General features: G+C 41.0%; 1 protein-coding gene across 6 annotated transcripts in view; it reads right to left on the minus strand.

The window, feature by feature from the left end:
- Nucleotides 1-10,971: 10,971 nt before the first annotated feature.
- The window catches only part of ERG (ETS transcription factor ERG), a 145,820-nt gene continuing 132,808 nt past the window's right edge, over nt 10,972-23,983 (minus strand). For all 6 annotated transcript variants that reach the window (XM_062602574.1, XM_062602570.1, XM_062602572.1 and 3 more), the window contains 5 exons: nt 23,494-23,565; nt 18,637-18,705; nt 18,189-18,245; nt 16,235-16,282; nt 10,972-13,461 (listed from right to left, as the gene is read on the minus strand). In XM_062602574.1, coding sequence (XP_062458558.1) covers nt 12,941-13,461; nt 16,235-16,282; nt 18,189-18,245; nt 18,637-18,705; nt 23,494-23,565 — 767 coding nt within the window. In that variant the 3' untranslated portion in view covers nt 10,972-12,940. The remainder of the gene's footprint in view (nt 13,462-16,234; nt 16,283-18,188; nt 18,246-18,636; nt 18,706-23,493; nt 23,566-23,983) is intronic.

The following is a 23,983-nucleotide window of genomic DNA, read 5'->3' on the forward strand; positions in this document are numbered from 1 at the left end:
GAATGGCTTTAAACTGGAAGAGGGTAGATTTAGATTAGATACTAGGAATAAGTTCTTCACCGTGAGGGTGGTGGGGCGCTGGGACAGGTTGCCTAAAGAAGCTGTGGATGCCCTATTCCTGGAAATGGCCAGGTTGGACAGGGCTTTAAGCAAGCCTGTGTAGTGGAAGGTGCTCCTGCCTGTTACAGGGGGATTGGAACTAGATGAGCTTTAGGGTCCCTTCCAACCCGAACTGTTCTATGATTATGATTCTGTGATTCTATGATCCTAGATGTATACTCTTTACACAGTGCATTTCCACAATAAGGGCTGCTTTGTAGTCTTTTTGCTGTTGTTGCTATTGGTTTTTGTTTGTTTTTTTTTTTCTGAGGTCTCCTGAGTTTATGAAAGGCAGCAAACTGCTGCCCTCCAGAAGGGCTATGGGTGAATCCAGGTCAGAGCAGTCCTCTTCTGTGAGGCTGCCACTTCACTATTTCATGCATAGTTGTGCTGTAAAGGTGCATGACAATTTGTAAACCACTGAACAGAACACATCGCCCTGCTCGAAGACATGAGGAGCAAAATTGTACTGCTAAGCACAACAGAAAGAGTGGGCAACGCAATAAGTGGGACATACAGATTATACTTTTGCACTGTTTAAATAGGGTAATGCTCGGGGATAGCAACATGCTCAACAGACACTTCCAAGCTTATGTACTTAGAAGAACATCTGCATTGCAAGATGTGGGGTCTTCAGCTCTGGGTAAGCACAGTCTTCAGACTGCCTTTCACATTTGTGCTTTTAATCTTGCTTTAGTGACAGTAACATGCAGAGTTAAAAAGCATCTTTCTGGCTGCTAGCAATGGGAATGACTGTATGTTAACTTCAGGTCCAGTAAAATCAGAAGCACATGGGAATCAGACATCTATCTTTCAGGAGACACCTGCATTTGTAAAGTAAAAGACCTTCTTGCAAGAAATGTGGATGCTGAACTTGTAATGCTAACGAATGCTATTTGCTTGGGAAATTGTGGGACCCAACAGTCCCTGAGGCTGATGAGCTACGCCGGAAGGTGAGTCGCTTTGACAAGGCACTCTCTTCATTCTGAAAAGCACTACGGAAGCACTTTCAGCCTTGGAGTTCTCTCTTTAGAAAACCTTCATCTGCACACTTTAACTTCCTTTCATTTGTAGAGCTATGATCCTATAATTTTTTTAAATGAAAATAAAAATTCCAGCTATTCAGGTGATAGCCCTATTAGAGATGTTAACGAATACAAAAAGGCCATTATCTTGGAATGGGGATTGTATTTCAGGAAAAAAAAACAATTTGTTCACTGACAGATAAAAAGCTTTCTTCAACATGATATAAAAACTGCACGGAAAAACAATCTCAACAAAAGTTATTTTCATTAGTTTTATTCTTTTAATCATGAAAATATTTCTATAATTATCATTATGTAGAAACATTTGCACTCAAAAAAATCTTAAAATGTGGCCTAAATTACCAGACAGATTCTCTATTCATAGCTTTATGGGCTGTGTTGCATCAAATGAAAAAATAATTAACTTCTCAGTAAAAATCCTAATGATGTCAATTTTGCTACAGCAGATAATGTCAGCATATAAGAAGATTAATTCCAGTATTGCATATTTGTTTTTTTCATTGCTTTAGAAATAAATCAGAGGATGTATGGAGTGGGGAGAGTATTTTCATCCTACCAAAAGACATCCCCTCCTGCTACATACTCTCAGCCCAGGTGGAAACCAGTTGCCCATAAGCTAGAGTCCCATCAGGGTCTGTCCTGGGGAGGTAGTGTCTCCATGCTGTGGAGGGGCCATCCCTTGGCTAGCGGGAGCAAGGAGTGGATACTGTAGTGAAAGGTCCTGCTGGCATTTTTCACAGATGTAAAAGTGCTCAAGGTGCCGAGCGATTCACTTTTGGTGAATCCTAGTGCCATCTTTTGGGGGAAATAGGAATATACCTTGACCAGCGAATATGCCCTGACACACTTGAGCAGCTTTGGTTGTTCTGCTGCTGGCACCTGGCTCCCAGGGGAGCAGAAGGTCACTGGGGCTGATGTGCACACAAGGCATGGATGGAGGTGCAAGGTCTCCTGGGTCCCTTGCTATTGAGATCTTGAGAAGACTAACCAGGGCTGGCTTTCATAAGCAGGACTGCATCCCAGGCCAAGTAGGACAGTGTGGCATTCAACTATGGCTACTGCTCAGAGGGTGAGCACTGGGCTGGTGTCCACTTGTCCCTGGGGTGCACACACTGTCACCCACACCACAGAGACCTGCTGAGGGGTTGGGAATCATGCGGGCATGCTCACAGATGCCCAGTCTTCTCTCCATGGCTGTAGAGAAAGTGGTGACAGGCAGAAAGCACACACTGCTGCTCGGCAGGTCACTGCCTGCAAAAACCCAGCCCCACAGTTTGTGCCCCAAGATGAACCCCACCGCAGGAGGAGCACAGTGGCCATGCAGGGTAACAAAGCAGGGGGTTTTGTCTTGATGTCTCTCTGCACCAGTGCTCCGTGGCACAGACTGCACTGGCACCCTGTGAAGATTTTGTCCACAGCATAGAGATGCTGAATGCTGGGGTTGCTGGCCTGGCCATGGCACTGGGTTTGTTCCCAGCCTAGCATCCCACCTTGCCCAATGCTTGGCAGGAACACAGCAAAAGGAGCCCTGCTCCAGTGGTCCAGCCTGGGCACACTGCCACCAGTAACACAGGATTCAAATCCATTTACCAGTTCTTGTATTGTTTAAAACAGAATTTTTGTTTTCCTTGCCTAAGAGAAAAACGCCCCGTGCCTTGCACCCCCATAGCTCTATGAGCATCCTTGCCTGTAGGGACTGATCGGTTGGGTGTCCAGCTGCCACTGGAGCTGTGGCCTTTGGGTATCAAAGCCTGAGCTCAGTGACAGGGAAATTTTGAGCTGAATCAGCCAGTCGCTGTGTAACATGACAGAAGCTCAGAGGGGAGGCATGAAGCATTTGAAGGCTAAGCCCAGTGCGCACTCCTGTACTACATCTCATAAAACATGTTCAGGTCACCTCTTTCTACGCACAGGTGCAGGGGACTAAGCCTGAGAGTCTCCAGGAGCATCATTATAAGGATAATAGTATAAACAATGCATGGCCCAACAGGTGTATGGGAGCTCTGCTTCTTCCCTGAAGGCCTGTCAATTCTCTATATGGTTCACAATCAATCACAACCCTGCCCAGATCACTTGATGGTCAGGCAATGCCATGAGCACCCAGACCTTCCTTAGCGTTTCATACTACATTATGGTTCAGGAAACTCTTAGCACCTTCACAGTCTCTGCGAGTGCTTCTCCCCACCAATGCTCAGTAGCCTTGAAATGGGTAACTGCCCAGACTCATGTTTGCTGCTACTACCCTCAAGGCCATAAGAGGCCCCAGCAGCCCCACAGAATGGGTTAGAAAACACATGGGCATTTTTTGTTTAGGTCCAAGAGCCCCAAGGCTTCTATTTCCATCTGTGTGGGAGAACTTGCCTGGGGAGAGGTCACATTTGCACATCAACATGGAAGTGTCAGACCTAGACTAAAATTCACAGTCAAGGGTACTCAAACACTATTCAGAATCTACATTGTTGTCTGACTCTTTTTCTTTGGAAGCTCACTCCAAATCCCACCATGGGGAAATAAAGCTATCAATCACAGTTTTGAAAAGTGCTTTTGTGAGCTGCAAGCATTTTGTATGGTGGTATTTTACCTCCTGATGGCTGCCTTTGCTGGAGGGCAGGTCACCCCCAGGGCCCTGCACTCAAGTTAAGTCCTTCCAAAGAAATATGACTTTGTTAAATGACAAAGGGAAGGACTTCTGGAACTTTTGAGGGACTGAGAGACCCAAAGCCCATCAGAAATCTTTGGGATTTGAGAGCCTAAGCTACTCTGGGTCATTTGGAAATTACCATTAGTCGACTAACTACATTTTGCCAGGTATTCTGACTAAATAAAGCTGCTCTACCTCTTCCAATTTACATTGTATTGTGCCAAAAAAGAAAAAAAAAGGCATGTTAGGCCCCACTGACTCTCTATAATGTAATTATAATTGCAGTAAGGCCCATGAGACATTTTTGAGAAATAGATGACTGAGCCACAAACCAAATGTCTCAGCTTTTAGCCAAAGTAACAATGCAACAGTAACTACGAGCATCCACCATGTCTCAGCTCAAGAGCTATTCCAGTAGTTAAGAGTGGAACATCAAAAACGTTAAAGTAATGACTGCTTTGCCACCTCATAGACTGCTGTGTTAAAACCTTTCATTGTGATCTGCATCTAGTAGGAAAAGCAGAGCATATTAGATTTGGCACATAGCCGGCGACACACACTGTATGCAAGAAACTTTACTGGGGTTTGTTATGCAATTAAAATAACAAGAGTGAACAAAGCCGTTTACAGAGTGCTAAGCCAGCATATTACACAGCTTATGACAAAACAACAGGGATGTATCGTCTCATGATTCTGTGCAGTCTGGAATGATTTATTATGTACTATACATTTAGCGTTGCAATACATTTAATTGTTGAGGTAAGTGGTTAAAGAAATGAAAAATGCTGGTTAGCTCATTTTGCACAACACTCATCAGTGATTGGAACTGGATATTACATTCCCGGTGCAAATTACCAGCATTGGCAAGGCTATTTTACAGCTGTTCAGTGTGCAGTATACATTGTAATGAAGTCTTGACATGAAATGTTTGTGGAAATTGTGATGAAATGTTAGCTGAAAATATACTGAAGTGGTAAATATAGAAAGAGAAATGAAGTATAACATTTACAAACGTCACTGTCTCCTCAGCCCAGGCGGTTTCAGCTGTTACTTTAGCCCAGATGTGCTAACCTGCCTCCTCCTACCAAATTGTACATCACAGTTGCTCTCCAGCATCTATTTTGGCTCAGTACTTTGAATTAAACCTGACCTTATCTTCTATTTAAGCCTTTCCTGGTTCTCTGCATTCCCTAGGATCTATGGTCTCCTTTTTCTCCACTCTCACCTCTCTTTCTGTTAACCTCTTGATATTCATTTGCTGTTTTCTTTGCCACATTCTTCAGATCCATCTTTCACTTTCCATGCCTATACAGGAAAATAACCTGTTTGGGTTTCCCCAGCTATTGAAGCCTCCCTGGGATCCTCTGACCACATGCAATTCCCATTACCCTAAGGAGCAGGGGAGGCTGAGCTAAATCAACCTCCTTGATTACTGCCTGGACATCCTCAGTCCATATTTTGGTCCTCTGGTTGGCTATCTGTTTACTGACAACTCAGATCTGATCGCATGTCACCATCACTTAGCACTGAGTAATCCTTGCAAGAATGTCCTAAATGTGCACTTACATCCCCTTCCACAAATTTCTACTAAGGGGACCGGTGTCATCACACTTTGCTACCCCCTCTGACAGCACTTCATAATTCCTTTTCTTCTTCTTTCCCTCTTGATTTTGAGCTCCTTCTCCTATTTTCTTTCCCCGTTCCAAGCCCAACTGATAATACCTGTCATTTCCATGTATCCTTGGTTGCATTCCCCTGTTCCTGCAACCTCCTTCATTTCAGTCTTCCAGGAACAGACGAGGTAACAGTATGTATTTTCACACCTGTTTTGAGAATCAAGCCCTGCTGTGCCCCAAAAGCTTTGTGACACTTGCTTCAGTCCTGATTTTCTGCCTTGTCCTTGGAAACACATGGTGGGAGGTTTACAACTTGCTTACAACCATACAGAGCTACTCACAACTTTTCCATAGTTGTACCCAGCAGTCATGCAGGGTAACAGCAGACACTTCAGTCCCTCAGGGAGTCAGGCTGTGAGCTGTCTACCTGTGTCAGGATATGATCCCATTTCAATGTCCAAGCACCTTCTACACGTTTCCCGGATTTACCCTCTGAACATGTTAGAAGAAAAAATACAATCCTACCCTCCCTCCATGAAGAAAGAGCTGAAATGGAAAATGTTCAGCTAGTCTTGCAAGAAAATACAGCCTCTTCCAGCATTTATTAGTCTTGTGTATTTAAAGATATGAGCACTTCAAAGCAACATCTGTTAGTCATGATCTCTATTTACCATATCCAGCACAACAGGATCCGACTCATGGCTGGGTCATATGAATGCCATCCTCATCCCAGGAAACTGAAATATATTGATGTGTCAGACTAGCGTTTCTGGGAACCAGACAGCATGGGGTGATTTTTCAGCCATGAAACAAATGAATACTTGGACTTTCCCCCTCTTTTTTTTGTCTTCCTCTTGTATTTTGACTACAGTAACTCAGGTGAACATACCTCCCAAACTGCAAGGGAAAACGAATATTATTTTTAACCACCATTTCAGTGGTCAGTGCTGTTGCAGATGCACCGGAGGGCTTCACAAGCTCTCTAGCACTCCTTCAGGAGGGTGTAGGAAGGCGGACTTTGAAGCCCTATATGATTCCTGGAAGTCCTAAGCTCATGTCTCAGGTGACTACGGGTCTGCATGGCTTGTTTGCCAATACAGACAGTTAATTTTGCAAAAATTGTATGAAAGAATTGAGTGAAAGACATATCTAAATACTTGTCTTTCATTTCCTTTTAGGGCTGCTTTGAAGCCCAAGAGTGCCATTGCAATCTTTCACTCAAGTGCCTGTGCCTGTTTTAAGAACCCTGTATCTGTTTTCTACTGAGCAGCTTTCAATTTTCCATAATGAAGAAAACTGGAAATGCATAGGCACTGTTTTTGGCAGTATTACTCATGATTATCTAGTATTAAGAGCATCACACTACTGGGTGCTCTGTGGATGTGCATTTTTTGTCTGAAGCAGCTTTCAGCCTGCCTGAGACACAGACAGAAGAAGTCCAAAATAAACACTGCACATTTGGGTGAGATGAGCTGGTGGAATTAGCACAGCCTGTTCAAAACAGTAGTTTGAAAAAACCTCCCTGGTGGTGTGTTGGTGGAGAGATCTGAGGAAGGGATGGTTTTCAGGTCATGAGAAGGATGCTGCTCCAAAGGACATGGATGTTGGTTCAGAGCTGAAGAGATGAAGGGGTTTTTCAGCTGCTCAAGGAAGACCTTTCAGCCAGGTGAGGCTACAAGCACATTAGGTGCTTAAGTGGGGTGAGCAGCAGACTCCAGTGGGAAGGAAGTGGCAGGCAGAGAAATCATAGATGGAATTCATTTAGACAGCAGGAGACATCTGGGCTGCCCATGTGCAAAGCGAAAGAAAAAAAAAGAAAAAAAAAAGAAAAAGAGAAATAAAAAAAGAAAAATAAGAAGGGCCCATTAACAATTATCAGAGAAGAAGAGGGATAAGTTTGTGAAGTGGAATACGTCTAAGCTTGGCTAACATCCAGTCAAAGGGAGCGTGATAACAAACTACAAATATTTGGAAAGCTGTAAACATTGAGGCAGGCTGGAAACTCCAGACTGTGATGCATGGGGAGCGTAATCAGAAGAAATTGCAAAATACAAAAATAGTGCTAACACAAAAAAGCTTTGATGTTGACGTGTATAACCTCTGTGTTAAGGGAATGGGTGGAAATACCCTAGAGTTGAGACCTTTTCAAATGAGAAGATTAAAGAAATATCAGTAACTATACAATAGAAAATAGTTCCATAATAGTGAGGGGCATGGATAAGGTTTCTCTTCCTCACTGCTTCTCCTAGAATTGTACATAGGAAACTGTTCTGTCCCTTATTCGTTTATAAAAGATATATGGCCCAATATTCTGGCACACAAACCAAGAAATTTTCCAAGCCTTGTTTTGAGAAGTCCTCACTCCACTGCTTTAAAAGTACATCTCAGGGCAATTCCTAGCCTAAACCATCCTGTCTGTTTTCTTCAGTCTTCTTGAAAATACGTGCATTTTTAAACAATGAAAGCCATTACATTTTGAAACATTTTTCCACATTCCAATTGGCTTAATGTCCTCATTCACCAGCTCACCAAGTAGTTCCCCTTCTTCACCAAGGTCTCACTGGGTCATGCCTCTGATGTAATTTCAGTTGTCAGTGCCTTGAAGGAGTGGTCACAGCACCCTGAGGGCAGTGGTGGAGCAAAGCCACTTCAGAGGTTGCAGCTGGAAACAAGTAAGGAGCCAGGACAGCCTTCTGAGCAGCCTCATCTGCTTGATGAAAATGGTGTGGCTTACCCAGACTTCATGTTCATATTTTCTCTTGCCAAATTCCTGGTGTGTCCCTCTCATGTGGTCTGCACAGAGGTCAAGACATAACCAGAGGGTGAGAGGAGTGAGGGAGTGCACAGCCAAGAGTGTATATGTTGTGTGTATATGCAGTCTTTATTATGAAGGGGGGACCACAGTGCTAGTTAACCAGGGGGAAGGCTTCATGGACTTTTTAGCCCTTGCCTCCCTTGGTGTAATGCCAAGTGTAGAGGGTAGCCTTCTCTGAACTCTAAGGTCTCTGAGCTCTTAGCAGAGGTCTGATGAGGAAGGGCTCTTTGAACAGCCTAGCACAATGAGGGATGTGACAATTCCAGTGAGCCCCCACAGTAGCACCTCATCTATTTAAGTAAGGATGCAAGGGCATGCAGTTTCTGCCGCGAAGATATTCAAAGGCTCCCTCCACAGATCAGATAGGGAATGAAGCACTTGCGTTGCATCAGGAGGCAGTTAAAATTTAGGCATGAGTTACCTGAATCCTTTGGATGGATGAGGCACCAATCTGACTTACCAGTGATTTAGGTAAGCAGAGACTATTCTCAGGGCCATTCCTCTGATGTGACCAAAACTTGAAAAGATGGCACAGAAAAAGGTCATGGGATCATTAAGCATATAGCATAAGGTAGAGTGGTTTTCTTACCTTCCTTTTATGCATCTGTAAATAACAATCCTGGTGTAAGAAACAGTCAGAGCAAGAAGAGTTTGAAGAAAAAAAAGTTCAAATCACTGCTGATCCCTGTGTTTCTGCGAGCAGTTTAAAAAGCGTGTTTTGTTTGAGGTACCCGATCTGGAGTCTTCTGAATGTGGAAAGTGTGGGGAATGAAGGAGTTCAGTACAGCTGCTGCTTTGCTGTTCTAATATCTCTCTGAGTCCCTTAAGACTCACAATACAAGTCTTGTAAAATACATCTTTCAAAAGCATTTTGTGTATACTTAACAAAACCAATTTTATATGCAGGGAAATACTGAGAACAGAGAAATTTGAGCTTCCTAATTTAACTTTTAAAACTTTTCTCACCTTTGCTTCCCATGTTAGTGTATCTTCTCAGACAGATGTGTATTTCTTGGTGAAAGATAAGCACCCATGTATATCTCTATATTTCAGGAAAAATAAAGCTTCTGCTTTCAAAGCAGTCCTCAATGTGCTGTAATAAGGTATGAGGCTTATGACCAACTCGTGCAAATGTGGACTCATCAGGGCCATGTTGTCCATGCATCCAGGTGTTTAAATGGCGAACAGACAGCATGTTCAGCTGAGCTCTTGGGGCCTGGCTGAGCCTTACATGGATGTCTCTCATGGTACGGACACTGAGTTGCTCATCTTCCTTGAGCATTTTTTCTGTACCGGGTCCATCCCTTGTCATGGTCTGCACCAGGAACCAGCCCTAAAATTCTGGCCTCTCTCTGGTTTTCCTAGCTTCTAGTGGCAGGGCCAGATTAGGTAGCAGGCACTGAGCAGCAGAAACACTACCATGGGTCCACTGCCTGTTTTACTCCTGCCAGTGCCCTGAGACACTGGGCTGGTCCTTGCCCTCCAGCAGGAAGACCCTGTGGGGTAACTGCTGCCCATGGGGTAAGGAAGGCCCCACAAGTAGCAGAGCCACCCATTTCAATGCAGCAGCAGTAGGATCTCTCCATCTTTCACCCTCCTCTTCATCCTTAGGGTTGCAAAATCCAGGTTTTCCAAGGCTGCTGTAAAACTGTGAGCTAGTCCTGGGGAAAGATGTAGTTCTAAGACAGGTGTCCTGGACTGGTTCGCCTGTGACCTACCCATGGGCTACTGTAGGATTTTGCTCTTCATCATGAGGGGTCTGCATCACACCATCTGCTGTGACACCATCTCGGTCCCAGGATTTGGACCCCTTCTTTTAATGTCAGGATGTCGTTCATTGCACGTGATAGCAGCCAGGCAACACAATCCGGAAATCCTGCAGTCAGCTCTGTGAGCACTGGGGATGCTTTGGAGGCCTCCAGACATGTCCTTGCCAATCTAAACAAAGATGGTTGTTTTATCTGGATTTTTAAGTGTTTAATTTAAAGGCGGTTCAACAATACACTTACCATTTTTGAGTTGGAAGTGCACATGAAGTAGATAGCAAGCATGTGTAGAGGTATTTCCACTGAAAGGCAAGCTATTCTTCTGATAGTCAGCATGTAGGTGTGCCTGCCATAACTTTCTAAAATAGTGACTAACCTTTTCCAAGAGTTCAGTTTTTCTAACCTTTCTATAAGTTTTTATTTTTTAAGAGATACAGACCCTACAGTGCTTATTTCCCAAACTATCACAAGGCTTATGATGCCACTGCTCAGGTCTCAAACATTAGTAATATAATCCTGTGTTTATAAAGTGCTATCAAGACACCCATAACACAGGAGTCTGGCAAGGAGGCTCCCATTGCACAGCACTGATTAATGCTGCACAGAATGGATATGCAGAACATTTGAAATAAAACTTGAAACCACACCCATTTTGTCTGAAGAAAAGAGACAAAAGAACAGCAAAAAAGCGGGATACGGTTGGAGGTCTGATCTGTCTGTGGTCTCTGCAGTAAAATGCTGCCTGCTGTGGACAGCCACTCATAAATGTCAGTGCTGATTTTCCAGACCAGTTCTTCAGTTGGTGTTACAAAAAAAATGGAGTCATGCCATTAGGCACCAGATGTAGTTTTGGGGCCCTGAGTACAGAATGGGAAGCCTCTAAATCTAGAAGAGAAAGAAAACTTCCTGCCCTTTGTAAACATCCAGGCTGGACTGCAGTGACAAATTAATAAGCTATCATACACCCATTCTAAAGTGAGGAATAACGGAAGTTATTCATTATTCACTTTATTTACTAGTAATTATACAGTATGTATTAATAGCAAGGGGGCATGGTAATTGAACATATGATTCAGTATGAAAATACGTCTCAGGCTGAGATTATACTGCATAATCTGATGGCAACAAAAGATGATTTCTGGGTACCAGTATTCTTTCTAGAGGCCTCCTTTAGACTTCATTTTCAAACTTGGCCATGAAGTTATCAAAGAATTGGGCATGGTTGCAATCTCTGGGCAAACGAAGCTCAGGACAGGAATGGCAAGGCACTGTTAGAGAAGGGTGGCAAGTGTTTCAGCAGAACTCTCTGGAAAAGAAGATACACAGCACCTGTCCACTTTGAACTTAGGCTAAGCATTGCTGTTTGGTCCTACATTTTAATGAGTGCCAGATTTGGTAAAACAGATTTTTAAAACAAAATGCCTAGCATATTTTACCATGTTGAACAGGAGATCCGATAGGCATGTCAGGAGCTAAAAATGGAAATGCAAATGCAAACTACAGTGTCAATCTGAATTGCCATGCTAGGCCAAGCTTATTTTATTACATACATTCTGCATTCTAAGTACTAATATGTTCATAATGTAAACATTAAGCATACAGAGTTAAAATTCAAGGCCACAATATTTTTGATTGTCCCTTTTTTGTGTCTTTGGTTGGCCGAGATCAACTCGTAGTGTATAAATGCATAAGTTATATAATAATTATATAAAAAGGAAAAAATAACATTGACTTGTATACTTCATTCTGACAAACGCACAGCGTTCGCGACTCAATAAAGAAAAACTGGCGCCCGCCTAACAAAAATACTTCGATGATTTCTGATTTTGGCAGTCAGGGGTTGTCTCTTGCTTTAACCAATAGAAAACAAACTCCCTTAATAACAATGAGGTTCTAACTGGTAACTTTTTAAATATCAGACACAATTCCAGTTTTACTTTTTTTAAAAAAGAGATGCATATTTTGATTTCTGAATTCTCCTGCTTTTCCCTTTTTCCACCTTTTTTTTATTACTATAAAATCAAGTCTGTTCCTCCTGTAATACTGGGAATGGTATGATACTGAGCAATATGTTTCACAAGTCCAAACAAGTGTTTCTTCATAGTCCCAACGCTACTATGTTTTCAGTCTTTTCAGTCTCAACTGGTAAAGAAGTTTCTTTTCTCACATTGTCACCTCCTTTGTCCTCCTCTTTCTCCTTTCTGCTTCCTCTGTCAGGTGCAGGCCTCTGATCTACAATCATACACTTGCCCTTCAGCACATTCTCATTTCCAATGTTTGGCTCAGGGTTCCTGTAATACTGTCAAGGAATCTTAAAGTTTGGGTTGTCTTCACAGTTTGGGTAGCTGATAACACTCTCATGAATGGAACTCATTTTATTTTAACTAAAACAATGCCGTTATATCCCAAATCAGTTTCCACACTAAACTAATCTCTTTTGTTGATATGTTTCCATTTTTTAAATACAGGTAGGGTTTTTTTCCCTTGTTTTTACCTTCCCCCTCCCTGTTTTGTAATGTTTCTTATATTGTATGTTAGGTCACTATAGACTTATCCTTATATTGCTGTAGTATTGTCCCAGTTTTGCACTAGCAAGATATCAAACTTTACACGTAAGCTTATCAACTTTTTAAGACCACTAGCTTTCGTAGGTTTTCCTCATCATTTCATGCTTTTACCTACAATAGTCTATTGTTGTTTGGTCCACAGAGTCGATGCCCATATACATTACATTTTAATATCTTAATACTTCTTGAATATCTCCTTTAAATCCAAACTACAAAGAGTCTTATTTTTTTTAATGTTTGTTGTGTTTTTTTTTTTCCCAGCCAAACCTTCACTTGTCTCTTTAGGCACTTTTAATTCACGGACTCCAATAGAGTTCATTGCAATTCACCAGGGACTGGATCCCAGCAAGAAGTGTCTTTGTTTTTTTCTGATGTTTCTTTTTTCTCCACTTAGTAGTAGGTGCCAAGATGAGAAGGCATATGAGCAGCTGGCAGCCTGGTATTGGGATAGATACCTCCAGTTGGTGAATTCCAGTATGGATTAGGGGCAGCAAAAAAGCTGGACGACGTTACAGGCAAAGCAGGGGGGTGGGGAGCTACAAAGTTCATCTTCTGAGGATGTGCATGGTAAGAGCTCATGTAGGGGAGGTCTGATGGGTATTTGTACATGGATGACTCCGGGGGGTGAGGCTGGAGAGCCTGAGCAATTCCATGGAAGTCAAATTTGTAGGCGTAGCGCTTACCATGAACCTTAGTCATAATATTTTTATCATAGTAGTAGCGAAGCGCACGGCTGAGTTTGTCATAGTTCATGTTAGGCTTGCTTTTCCGCTCCCCCCAGCGCCGAGCCACTTCATCTGGGTCAGTCATCTTGAATTCCCCGTTTGTGCCCTCCCAGGTGATGCAGTTGGAGTTGGAGCTGTCTGAGAGGAGCTCCAGCAGGAACTGCCACAGCTGTATCTGCCCACTCCCTGGGGGGGGGGGGGGGGGAACAAAAAGGAAATGTCAGGACTATTGACCAATAATGTTAATACTTCAGTTCTTCCAGGCTCTCATATAGGACCCTATTAGGAAATGTCATTCTGACTTCTTACTCTGAAATACTTGTCTCCTTTCTCCCAGCCCTGTCTCATGAAATCCTGAAGAGCAGAGATAATGGTAATGTGTCATGTTTTCCCTCATCTGAGTGGCAGAATGCCATTACATGGAGATTTGATAGTTACCTAATGTCATTCCATGTAGACAACTGATGGGGAAATAATACAGCGCTTATTTAGGAAACTAATCTCTAAAGTTCAGGACAAACAGCTTTCACTTGCGTAACATTTTGCTTGTTCTCACAGCATTATGTTGCAACTGAATGTTCTCTGCTATGGAATAAGACTACACAAAATGGAGAAGTTTAGAGAAAGCTGGGCTCATGCCAAACCATATCATCCATTTGCAGCATTTGGGGAAATGCAGAACGGAAACTTATTAGCTTGCTGTTGCACTGCATACAACCATAGGGCAAAACATTTGCAAGAACAGTGAAAAGGTCTACAAAATACATTATTGTCATCATTTTGTGTCATATAAGTTTAAATTATTATTGAAGTTAAGACTTAAAACTTTTTTTCCTCATTCTTCTGCCAATTTCATCTTAAAAAGAAGATATTTAGTCTGCTGTCAACTTTGCAAAGTGTGTTGCCCAGAGTTATAGGAATGAAATGTGACCATTTTAAGCAACTGAAAGTAGATTTCAAAGGGCCTTGCCACTGATATTCATGCTAAAAGCTTAGCATTTCTTAATCAAGAAGCACTGAAATGATGCAAAATACAGCTGAAGCAGCTTGCAAGGCAATCTGTTTCACAAGCACAATGTCAGCAGAATTTGCCAACCAGCTTGTATGTGCTAACTTCTAAGTACATCTCTGACCAGGAATAGGTCGGGTTTCTTTTTCTTTTCCAAACCAGATATGTGGGTATAATAAACAAGCTTTCCTTTAGAAAGCTTATAGTAGCGAATTATAATATCAAGCTAGAGTAGCATCTGAAATCCATTAGCAGTTTATACTTCAGTGCAACTGAAACCCATATTCTTTTAAATGATATTTATCCAAACTATCCTTAATGAATTTCCTCTGTTCCATTAACATGCATTAAGTAAACAAACAAACAAAAGAATCCATGGTATGAGCAAGGCATGCAAGTTTTAATACACAAAACATAACAAGAGGATTAGCCTTTGAAAATCAATAAACAGTTCACCACTGGACGAAACACAACTTTTTGAATAAGCAATCCAACACATGTTCTAACATAAACACTTGCCTTCCAAATGTAATATATAGTCCTATGAAAACAAATGGTTGCTGTCAATTTCCTTTTAATGAGAGAGTAATTCCACCAATTTATAAACACAGAAAACATGTTAAAGCACAGGAATGATGGTGTGTAAGAGCTCTGTATCTAAATGTTAAGAGTATCCTCATCCAGATCATGCCAGTGTCTTCCACAGTAATAAAGTCTACCAAACAGATGCTTGACAAAATTGTAAAGGCTGGGGTTTATGAACATATTAAAGGGAGGGAGGCCCCGACTTCCAGTTAAGATCAGCGTCACCCAGAAACCCACTGCTTATGCCATTTGGAAAATTTTATTCTTAATACTTAATTGCTTTCCTATGCCACGCAAAACTGTTTGTTTTAGCTTACAAATAAGCTAACCTAGAACTGTACTTGATATCACTTGGGAAAAAGTGAAAGGAAATCGCTGAGTACTTTGGCAATTTCGTGCCATGAAAAAACATATACAATGGTTGTAAGAAGACACGTGGTTACTGGGGGTTGAGGAGACCTGCAATGCGGAACAAGGAACATGGTTCCCTGTGGCTGTTAAACCAAAGCAAATAGGAAGTGGATTTACAGTGTCAAGCCATTATGGCAGATTATTATGTTGATTATGGTGATGTACAGCCACATCCTCTGGGTTCAGAGCAGAAGCAGTGCAATATGCACAGTTCACAATCAGTGTTATTAACTCACCAGGAAGGTCTGTCCTCTTTAGCTAAAATGTGCTACAAGCCCCTGTCCAGAGTGCACCCTGTTGCCTTCTTCTTAAAGTGGGAGAATATTTTTTAAATGTTTAACTCAGTTATTCTTTGCAAATAGCTTATGCTTTCCTGTTTTTCTCCCTATATAATTTATTAAACTCAATATTTTTTATTTGTCAAGGTCACTATGGCATTGTATTGTGTATTAACAAAATCTGGGACACATGATGCAGACTGGTAAAAGACTCATGCCCTTCTGGAGGGGTAGCTGGAGGCCAGATGGGGTATCTTACAGCACTTAACAAAATCCTGATGTTTAGGCAACTGAAGTGCCTCCTACTGATATGAAAAGTTCAAATACCTTTAATGAGGTATTTGAGTGACTGAATGTAACCATCTACTTGAGAACTATTTGGATAGCTCTCTACAGAGAGCTATATTAACTCTGTCTCTAATGAAGACAACGGGAAATAAGATACATAACTTATATGTAGATGCTTACAGTAAGATACGTGTCTTAACCTGTGACCTCAGTTCCACCACTGTTTAATTTAGAAACCTAATCCTGCAACACACTGGGTATAATCGGCTTCCACTGAGTCATACAGAAGAGCGGTAAAATCTGTCACATCATCTTCCAGGTCTGGCTTAAAACTGGAGATACTAGCAGTGAAAACAAAATCTCCTAAATCAGCAAAATCTCTTCTCACCTGGATTTGCAAGTCGGCTGCTGGTTGGTCCAAGAATCTGATATGGATCTACAAAATTGTAAAAGAAAGATTTAAAATCATGTAGCAATGATGTCAAATATTTTAGGTGATACTTTCTATTTTTTAACTTTTTAAGGGGCATTGTATACTGCCTGATGAGACTGCAGGTCCAACACTGGAGAAGGCGGTTCCTTTCTCAGCATTGCAATATTTGCATGTTTTGCCTTGAAATTGGGTATGCAAGTGAACAATTGCAAGGATAAACATTTGCCTTTTATACTGTATTAGGGTGCACAAGCATATAGTCAGATGCACCAACAGGCACCCTTTGATTCTATCGACCCTTGTGGTGTGCCAGGGCCCACAGGCACAGATAGGTAATGGGGTAAAAGTCCCCTCCAGAAAGGACAGTGGCCTCTCTTCTTGTGAGGCCGCAGTTATTTTCTCACACCATTGCTAACTCCTTCTGTGCCGAAACAACCTCAAGAAGAAGGCTGAGAGTGCATGGCGAGCCCAGGCAACGTGGCTGGGTCAGTTCTTTGTCACTGTAGTCCAGTAAGAGATCCCTGTATTAACTTTGCAACCAGGATTTTCAGAAGAGCCTGTGCCAGCCACACAGTGCCCACAGCATCTCAATGTTTTCCTCAAAGGATTCCATCCAGAAGTGAAAACTTAATTTCCTTAAGTACAACAGAAAAAAAGGGGAAGCTGTGGCAGAAGCACAAAAACCAGAGTGATGGGCTGCAAGCACAGCCTGGAGTGCCTCTCTTGAACAACCCTATCACTGGGCTGCCTCATCTCTGGACAGATGCTCTCAAATGGCTGCCCATTTTACAGCCAAGAAGATAATCAGGTTACATACTTTATACATGTAAAAGGTTACATTCTTTATACATTTAAATGATCTTTGCAGCTCATTCAGAGTCATTAAATGGTCCTAAAGACTTACATAAATCATCAGTATATTTCTTGGGAGATTCTTATGGTCGGAAGGCCAGATTAGATAAAACACTATTTGGGCAAAAAGCAGTGCAATACTTCCCAGGCAGCATGAATATGAGTTAATGAGATGTAGTCATGCACACAGTCTTATTTAGATATGACAAAAAAATAGAATAAAGATTTGAAATCCATGTGATAAAAACAGGCTCAGAGTCTTCTGAGCTAAGAATATCCTCCAAATCTCTTTTATTTCCCACTTCTACCCTTCTGCTGTTAACAAAAGCCATAATTGGCTCAGAATCTCTGTAGTGCTTTCTAGCTACCTGGTCAAAACACAGACAAATTCAAAATAAAGGACTAGGTCCTACCCCACAGATTAGCTGCTTTGAAAACAGAAAATGCACCCATTTTGCAAAACCGCTACTCTACAAACTCATAAACTTCTACTTTCTCCTCAGTTTCCTGATAAAACTGAGAATCCTTCTAATTTTCCTGTTTAATATCCCAAAGCACAGTGCAAATAAATTTCTCTGTGCTGTAATCCATTTTCATTTCTTTGCTCATGCATGTTTTCCAACTGCTATATCCTTCAGCTACTGTGGAGTGGATGGTCTTTTGACATCCTTACCTTCTACCTTTTATAGACTCATAGAATGGTTAGGGTTGGAAAGGACCTTAAGATCATCTAGTTTCATCCCCCCTGCCATGGGCATGGACGCCTCACGCTAGACCGTTGTACTTTGTTTAACAGTTTTTTCACTCTGCAGTCATCAGTGCCATTAAACATCACTAAAAGCATTTGTCAGTGGTGATGGGAGACTTCATCTCAGATCCAGCTGTAGAGCCAACTCATACACATCTGGGTGCTTAGTGGCCACCAGCTGGAGATATCACTTGTGGTCTAAATCAGACATTGCAATTTGCTTCTGGTTGGTAGATGATAGCTGTCCTTCTCATCACGCTCAGCAAACTCCATCAGACCCAGACATAATTCAAACAAAATAACACCTACCTAACTGAGGACGCTGGTCTTCTGTTTTGGGAACTGTTGAAGGTGATGGCTGAGTAGCTGAAAATGGAAAAACCGTGTAGTTATTTTTTCAAGTAGTTATATTTTGGAAGTAGTTATATTTTGGAAGTTGGGCACCAAACCTGTGACAGATCACAGGCCAGGGGCTCCTGCTGCTCACCACTCAATGATGGTCACAATAGGATTTAGCTTTATAAGACTATAGAGTCAGGGACCTGATGAAGCCTGAGTTCAAGGAAGAATGTGGCTGCCCCAGTGACTCTACCCAGTATTGTTTATACAGAGCCAACAGGCTTTCCAGCCAAGGCACAGGTAAAAATCCTTCAGAGCTGAATGTTGAAGCAGCTTCTATCACTTCACTTCAGAGTCTATCCAGGTTGCACCTGATGTGCATTAGGCCCACAGGCTAGACATCTGCAGATGCTTTTACCTTTTGACTGAGGACTGGGGTGGGTGTGACTCGTCCATGCCGATCTCCTGGCTTGCTCGTAAGGCAAGTCTGCAAAGGAAAGATGCACTGGTTAATGCAGATATGAAATAAGGTTCTTACGTCCATGAGGGGCACATTTCTAGGGGACTCACAGGATTGCAAAAGATACTGAAATAAGAAGGATATTCCTTGTTAAGAACCTTTATTGTCTTTATTGTCTCTAAAATAACAGCATCACATTGTCCTCTGCATTGCTCTTTAGAGAAGCCCATTCTTGTTAGATGTCTGAACTGAACTGAAATAGCTGGTAAAAATACTCATAGAGTCTATAATTTCCAAAGGCTCAGAGCGCTCCCTTTGGTCCCCTTCCTCAGCCTGGAGCACCAAGGAATGACACACTCTGTACATCATGGACAATTTATGCTAGAGTCTTGCAAGGAAAAGTTCCCCAAGAGGTCAGAGCTCAGATTAAGCATAAACTGTGTACCACTTCCTCCCAATATCAGCACGTAACAGTATTTTCTTTTAAGATAGATTTTAGTTTTAGAAACATAATATGTGAAAACATCTTAAATCTTAAACATGCTTGAATGTTAAACATGTATATGCACACGTATTTCTTCTAAAAAGTGGACCGCTTTTTCCCTGCTTCATCTATTTAAATATTCCTTTCTGCTTCCTGAGACAAGTTCCTTAACTTTATGTATCCAAATTTTTGTTTGTCTTTTCTTTCATCTGCTCATTAGTTCTATTTCATTTCAATGCTTTGGCACATAAAAATGAATAAACTAAAACAAAAGCTTTCTTCATAAAGTATATGTAATAAATTCAAATGTTTGTTTTACCCTTTGAAATCTTCTGTAATTGCCTCTGCTTTTCTATGGCCGGCTTTAATACATTAGCTAAAATTGCTGCCAAAATCAGAGACTTCTGTAGACTGCCCAGGATCTCAGGAAGGCAGTAGTCCCCACCTGGTACTAAGTTGTTGTGGATGACTTTATTCTTAACAATGCTTGTGCTTTATTTTAGAAATGATGTCTGGAAATTAAACCACTTATGAAGCAAAGAAAGAGTCACAGACTGGCTCTGTGGAAACAGATGTATCTCTGCCCATTCCCAAGTGCTATGAGCAAAAATATCAATGGAAATAAAGTGTAATGTGAAATTCACAACCAATTGCCTTTAATTTATTCAGTCTGTTTGGCTTGTGGAGCAGACTGGCACTACCAGCGCTGTCGTCTCATAGAATCTTACACTTTGAAAACTTTCGTTTTGCTGAGATATGCAATTTATCTTTGCATTGCATTTGAGTAACTTGTGATCTTTTATCCCTGATTTCTTGAGAGCTATACCATAATCTTGCCCTTCAGAAACCTGGCAAAAATTAAGTGAACTGTACAAGTGCCCATCTCTGAGCATAATACTGGTGTGCAGGTGAATCATTGTAACATGCAGCTGCCCTGACCAGGTTGAGATTGGCACTATTATTAACTGTTGCAGTTAGAGATAACTCATGGTCTGAGGAATTTATCTTCTGGAAAAAAAAAAATAAAAATCAGAACTACTCTGGTCATGTTTCCAGGGGGTTCTGAGTTCTGCCTGTACAGAGGGGTACAGGGCTTGGCTGTGGGATGCTTGCATGTGTCTTGTTCCATTCTGCCATGCCTGGCCAGTACTCTACCTCCATGGCAGCCTTGCCAGGGAGATTCTGGTGAGATAAGGAACCTATTTCCCCCCCACCCCGAAAAGTCTCCTTTGCTCTGCTCTTTTTTGTGGGTCTCCAAATTATCAGACACCTGCCCATGGAGTGGGCTGTGTGATGCTGTGTGCTGTACTTGGTGGCACTTGTGTCTTGAAATGCATTTGGTACAAATTTAGGACTGTGAGAAAATTTTCACCTTTCAACTTGACGCATCTTCTGGTTTCCTGACTACACCCTCTTCACTGAAAGAAAAACCCAGCTATCAGCCTTTCTTGAAATAGCACCAAATTCCAACTTCATTCTTAGTTCAGTATTGTGTCTTGATAAACAAGTTGCTATCCCAGATAAGCAGATCTGTTCTTATTCATGAGATATTAGTACAACATGTCCTTATCATGGACACATCTTTGATGGCAATGCTCCTGTTTGATGAGACATGTAGACAAACCCATATTAGGTCTTCCTGAGCTCCAGATAGCTTCATTGTATTACTTACAGCTTGATGAAACCTCATGTTCTGTTGTAAAGGTGACTGAAGAAATACGCCCTTGTCATTGTAGTTGATTATGAGCCCTGCTCATTTCCTATTTTATATTGTAGTGCCTTAACAATGGCAATGCTTAAATACTTTCTCCAGAATTGCTTACCAGGATTTGGCTAATTCCCATTTAACATTATGCATTCCCACCCCTCAGTTCTGACCTTTTTCATGTCAACAAGTGATTGTCTCTGGGGTCTGCCACTGCTCTCACATGAAGGGAACTTCGCAATGGAAAAGCTGCCTTGCAGTCTAGTTGAAATATGACATTCAACTAAAAGGAAAGCCACCAAATAAGCCAACAAGTTTTCTCAGTTTCTTGAGAGAAAACTGAAACTCTGCAAAAAAGATCTTATTTCTTTAACAAATGAAAATTCTGAGTTTAGAGATGTTTGCCAACTTTCAATTGTAAAAGATAAAATGATACTTTCAAAATCACATGATAGTTTGCTGTAAGAAATGTTTAGTTTAGTTAGCCCCCAGAAGAATAGGGACACCCGACATCCAAGCTACAACTCTTACAAGTAATTGTGTAAACACAGGAAGATGTTGACATAAAACACTTAGTTTTGTAAGTGTCACTGTGAATGTGATTTAGATAAAAATAATGAAATTAAGGAATTCACCATGTCTGATATGGGGTTTAGAAAATTTTACTTCAGAGAAAACTGCCTTAATGTTTCATGAAAATGTCTAACTTCTTTTTGAATATCCTTACTTCTAAGACCGAGACTAAGACTGAGACTAAGCAGCTATTCTGCGACACACTTTATTTTGATAATTATATCTTGTTCCCCATCCCCAGGCCCTGACTTGAGCAATTCTAAACTTACTGTATCTTTCAACATGCTCAAAAGATTTTCCATATTTTCATGGCTTGCTCTAAGCACCTTCTAATTCTGCAAATGGTTTTTTTGACAAGGAATAATTCACGGTTTTCTGTACAAGGCCACACTGCTGATTTGTTTAAGGGTACAGTCAGATTTCCCACATGATCTCCACTGTGTTTCTTCACCTATTTACTTTTTTTTATACTTTGTCAATCAACTATAGCAATGGCTTTCATTGTGCCACAAAGAAAGACACCTATGTTAAGTTCTTCTTTCTTAAGTGAAGATGGTTAATTTTAAATCAGTAAAATAGGCAAGTAACTTGTGTCTTTTTATCAACTTGTATTTTCAGCTGTTAACATATTGCCAGCTCCTTTCCTTATTAAAGCTTCTAGGCACCTGCACAGCAATCCTTCAGAGGAACCTCTGGTTCTAAGTATCACATGATCTCTCTATGTGTTATACCAAATATATCGTGTCCTTTTCCCAATTATTAGTAACTACAAATCTTGGCAGAGAATGCTAAAGCACCCATGACTTAAGATGTCCATTTTTTTAATCTTGGTAATGGGTTAATCAGACAGTTCTTAATCTTTTTCTTATGATCTGCTGATTTAACTTTTATTGTAAATAGTTGCTGGGGCACTTTGGTAAATGCCTTATGGAAACCAAATGCCAAATGTGTACACTGGATCAGCGGTTTCTTTTTTATTCACTATTACAGACAAATAAATGGAGGAGAAGAGTTTGTTTTCCTAGAAACTAAACAGGGTGGATTTGGTCATGTAACAGCCAGGTAGGTTTCCCTACCTATCTTTTTAAATTTGTCGGTTAAGAAATTACAGAGAAGTATACACAAGTGTATATAAAATAGTTACTTATATGTATTGTCCTGGATTATACCCTAGAGCATTGACAAAAGATATATATAATATTTGCTATCCAGAACCCCCTCTGTTTTTAATGAGATAATGTACCTTTTCGCAAGAGCTCAGTTAATTCAAGTGTCCTTTTAGTACACTTGGATGTATGACTCTGGCTTAGTAATTGATTTCCTTTAAATTTAGGATTTTGCTGAAAATCCTTTTGATGGCTCACAGTACCTTGCACTTATTAATGGAAAAGTAAATGTCCACATGAGTAATTTTCCCAGCATCTTTAGAGGTGAAGTGTGATATTAAGAAAACCTTTAGTTCATAGCAATGTCCTCATCTTCTTTATTCCCTTTAGCCTTTCACATACCAGCACACCCACGATACTTCCATGGGCTTCAAGCTTCTGAACAATAAGAATTTTCTTATGTTTTGATCTTACTTTTTAAAGTCACAGGCAGATGTTGTGGCATTTGTTTGCATCTAACATAAATAAAACCTAGACAGCATTTTTAGAGAAATTTTTCCCAATATACATCAAATAGCATGATAAAAGAGGGCATTCTTGCCTCAGCTTACAGAGAACTGAAGCACATTGAAAAGTGACTGTGTTGAGACAGTGCTACAGTATCAGTGAATAGAACTCAGGTCTTCTGATTCTCTGGTGCTTTAAATAGTAGACAGCATTGCTTCAAATACAGAGATGATACACTGAAGAAACAGATTTTTTATATTTAATTATATCACTCTACACAACGATACATAGACACATATATACAATATATGTATATGTGTGTGCATTCAAAATACAGTCTAATATTTATGAAAAGAGAGTTGAATGAGAAAGAGAAAGAGATACTTCAAGGGATGAAATGAGCAAGATCACAGCATACAAAAGGTGGTCATTGTTCATACCTGGCCTGGTTGTAATTCTCTGTGCTGCTTCTGGATAAACTGATGTATTTGGAAAAATGAAAGTGGCACCTCCTAAAGAGAAAGAAGATGACATAACACCTAAAGATTCATATTCACAACCCCTAAGTCAACTGGTATTTTCCTTCTTGTAGTGGGTCTGAATGAAGACTATGAATGACTAATTTTTATCTTAGGACTATTATATACAAAAGTTAATTCCGATAGCTTTTGCACCTGTATAAATCCATTCAAAACACTGGATAAAAGTCTGCAAAATCCATGTTAAGGGAGGAGACAGTCAAGTTCAGGAAATCCCTTCTACTTTCATCACAATCACCTCCACCTGGGCAAGTGGATTCGTATTTTCTGAAACAAAACTTCTTTGCATTCTTTTCATTAGTGCATGCACTTCCCAAACAGCTTCATATTTTCAACAGAGACTGCAGGTCTGGGCCAAGGCCTATTGGTGTCTGTGGGAATCTTCTCAAAG

This window comes from Pezoporus occidentalis, unplaced genomic scaffold (assembly GCF_034315485.1).
Source record: "Pezoporus occidentalis ecotype Australia unplaced genomic scaffold, CSIRO_AGI_Poc_V1 ctg77, whole genome shotgun sequence".
Taxonomy (NCBI): Eukaryota; Metazoa; Chordata; class Aves; order Psittaciformes; family Psittacidae; genus Pezoporus; species Pezoporus occidentalis.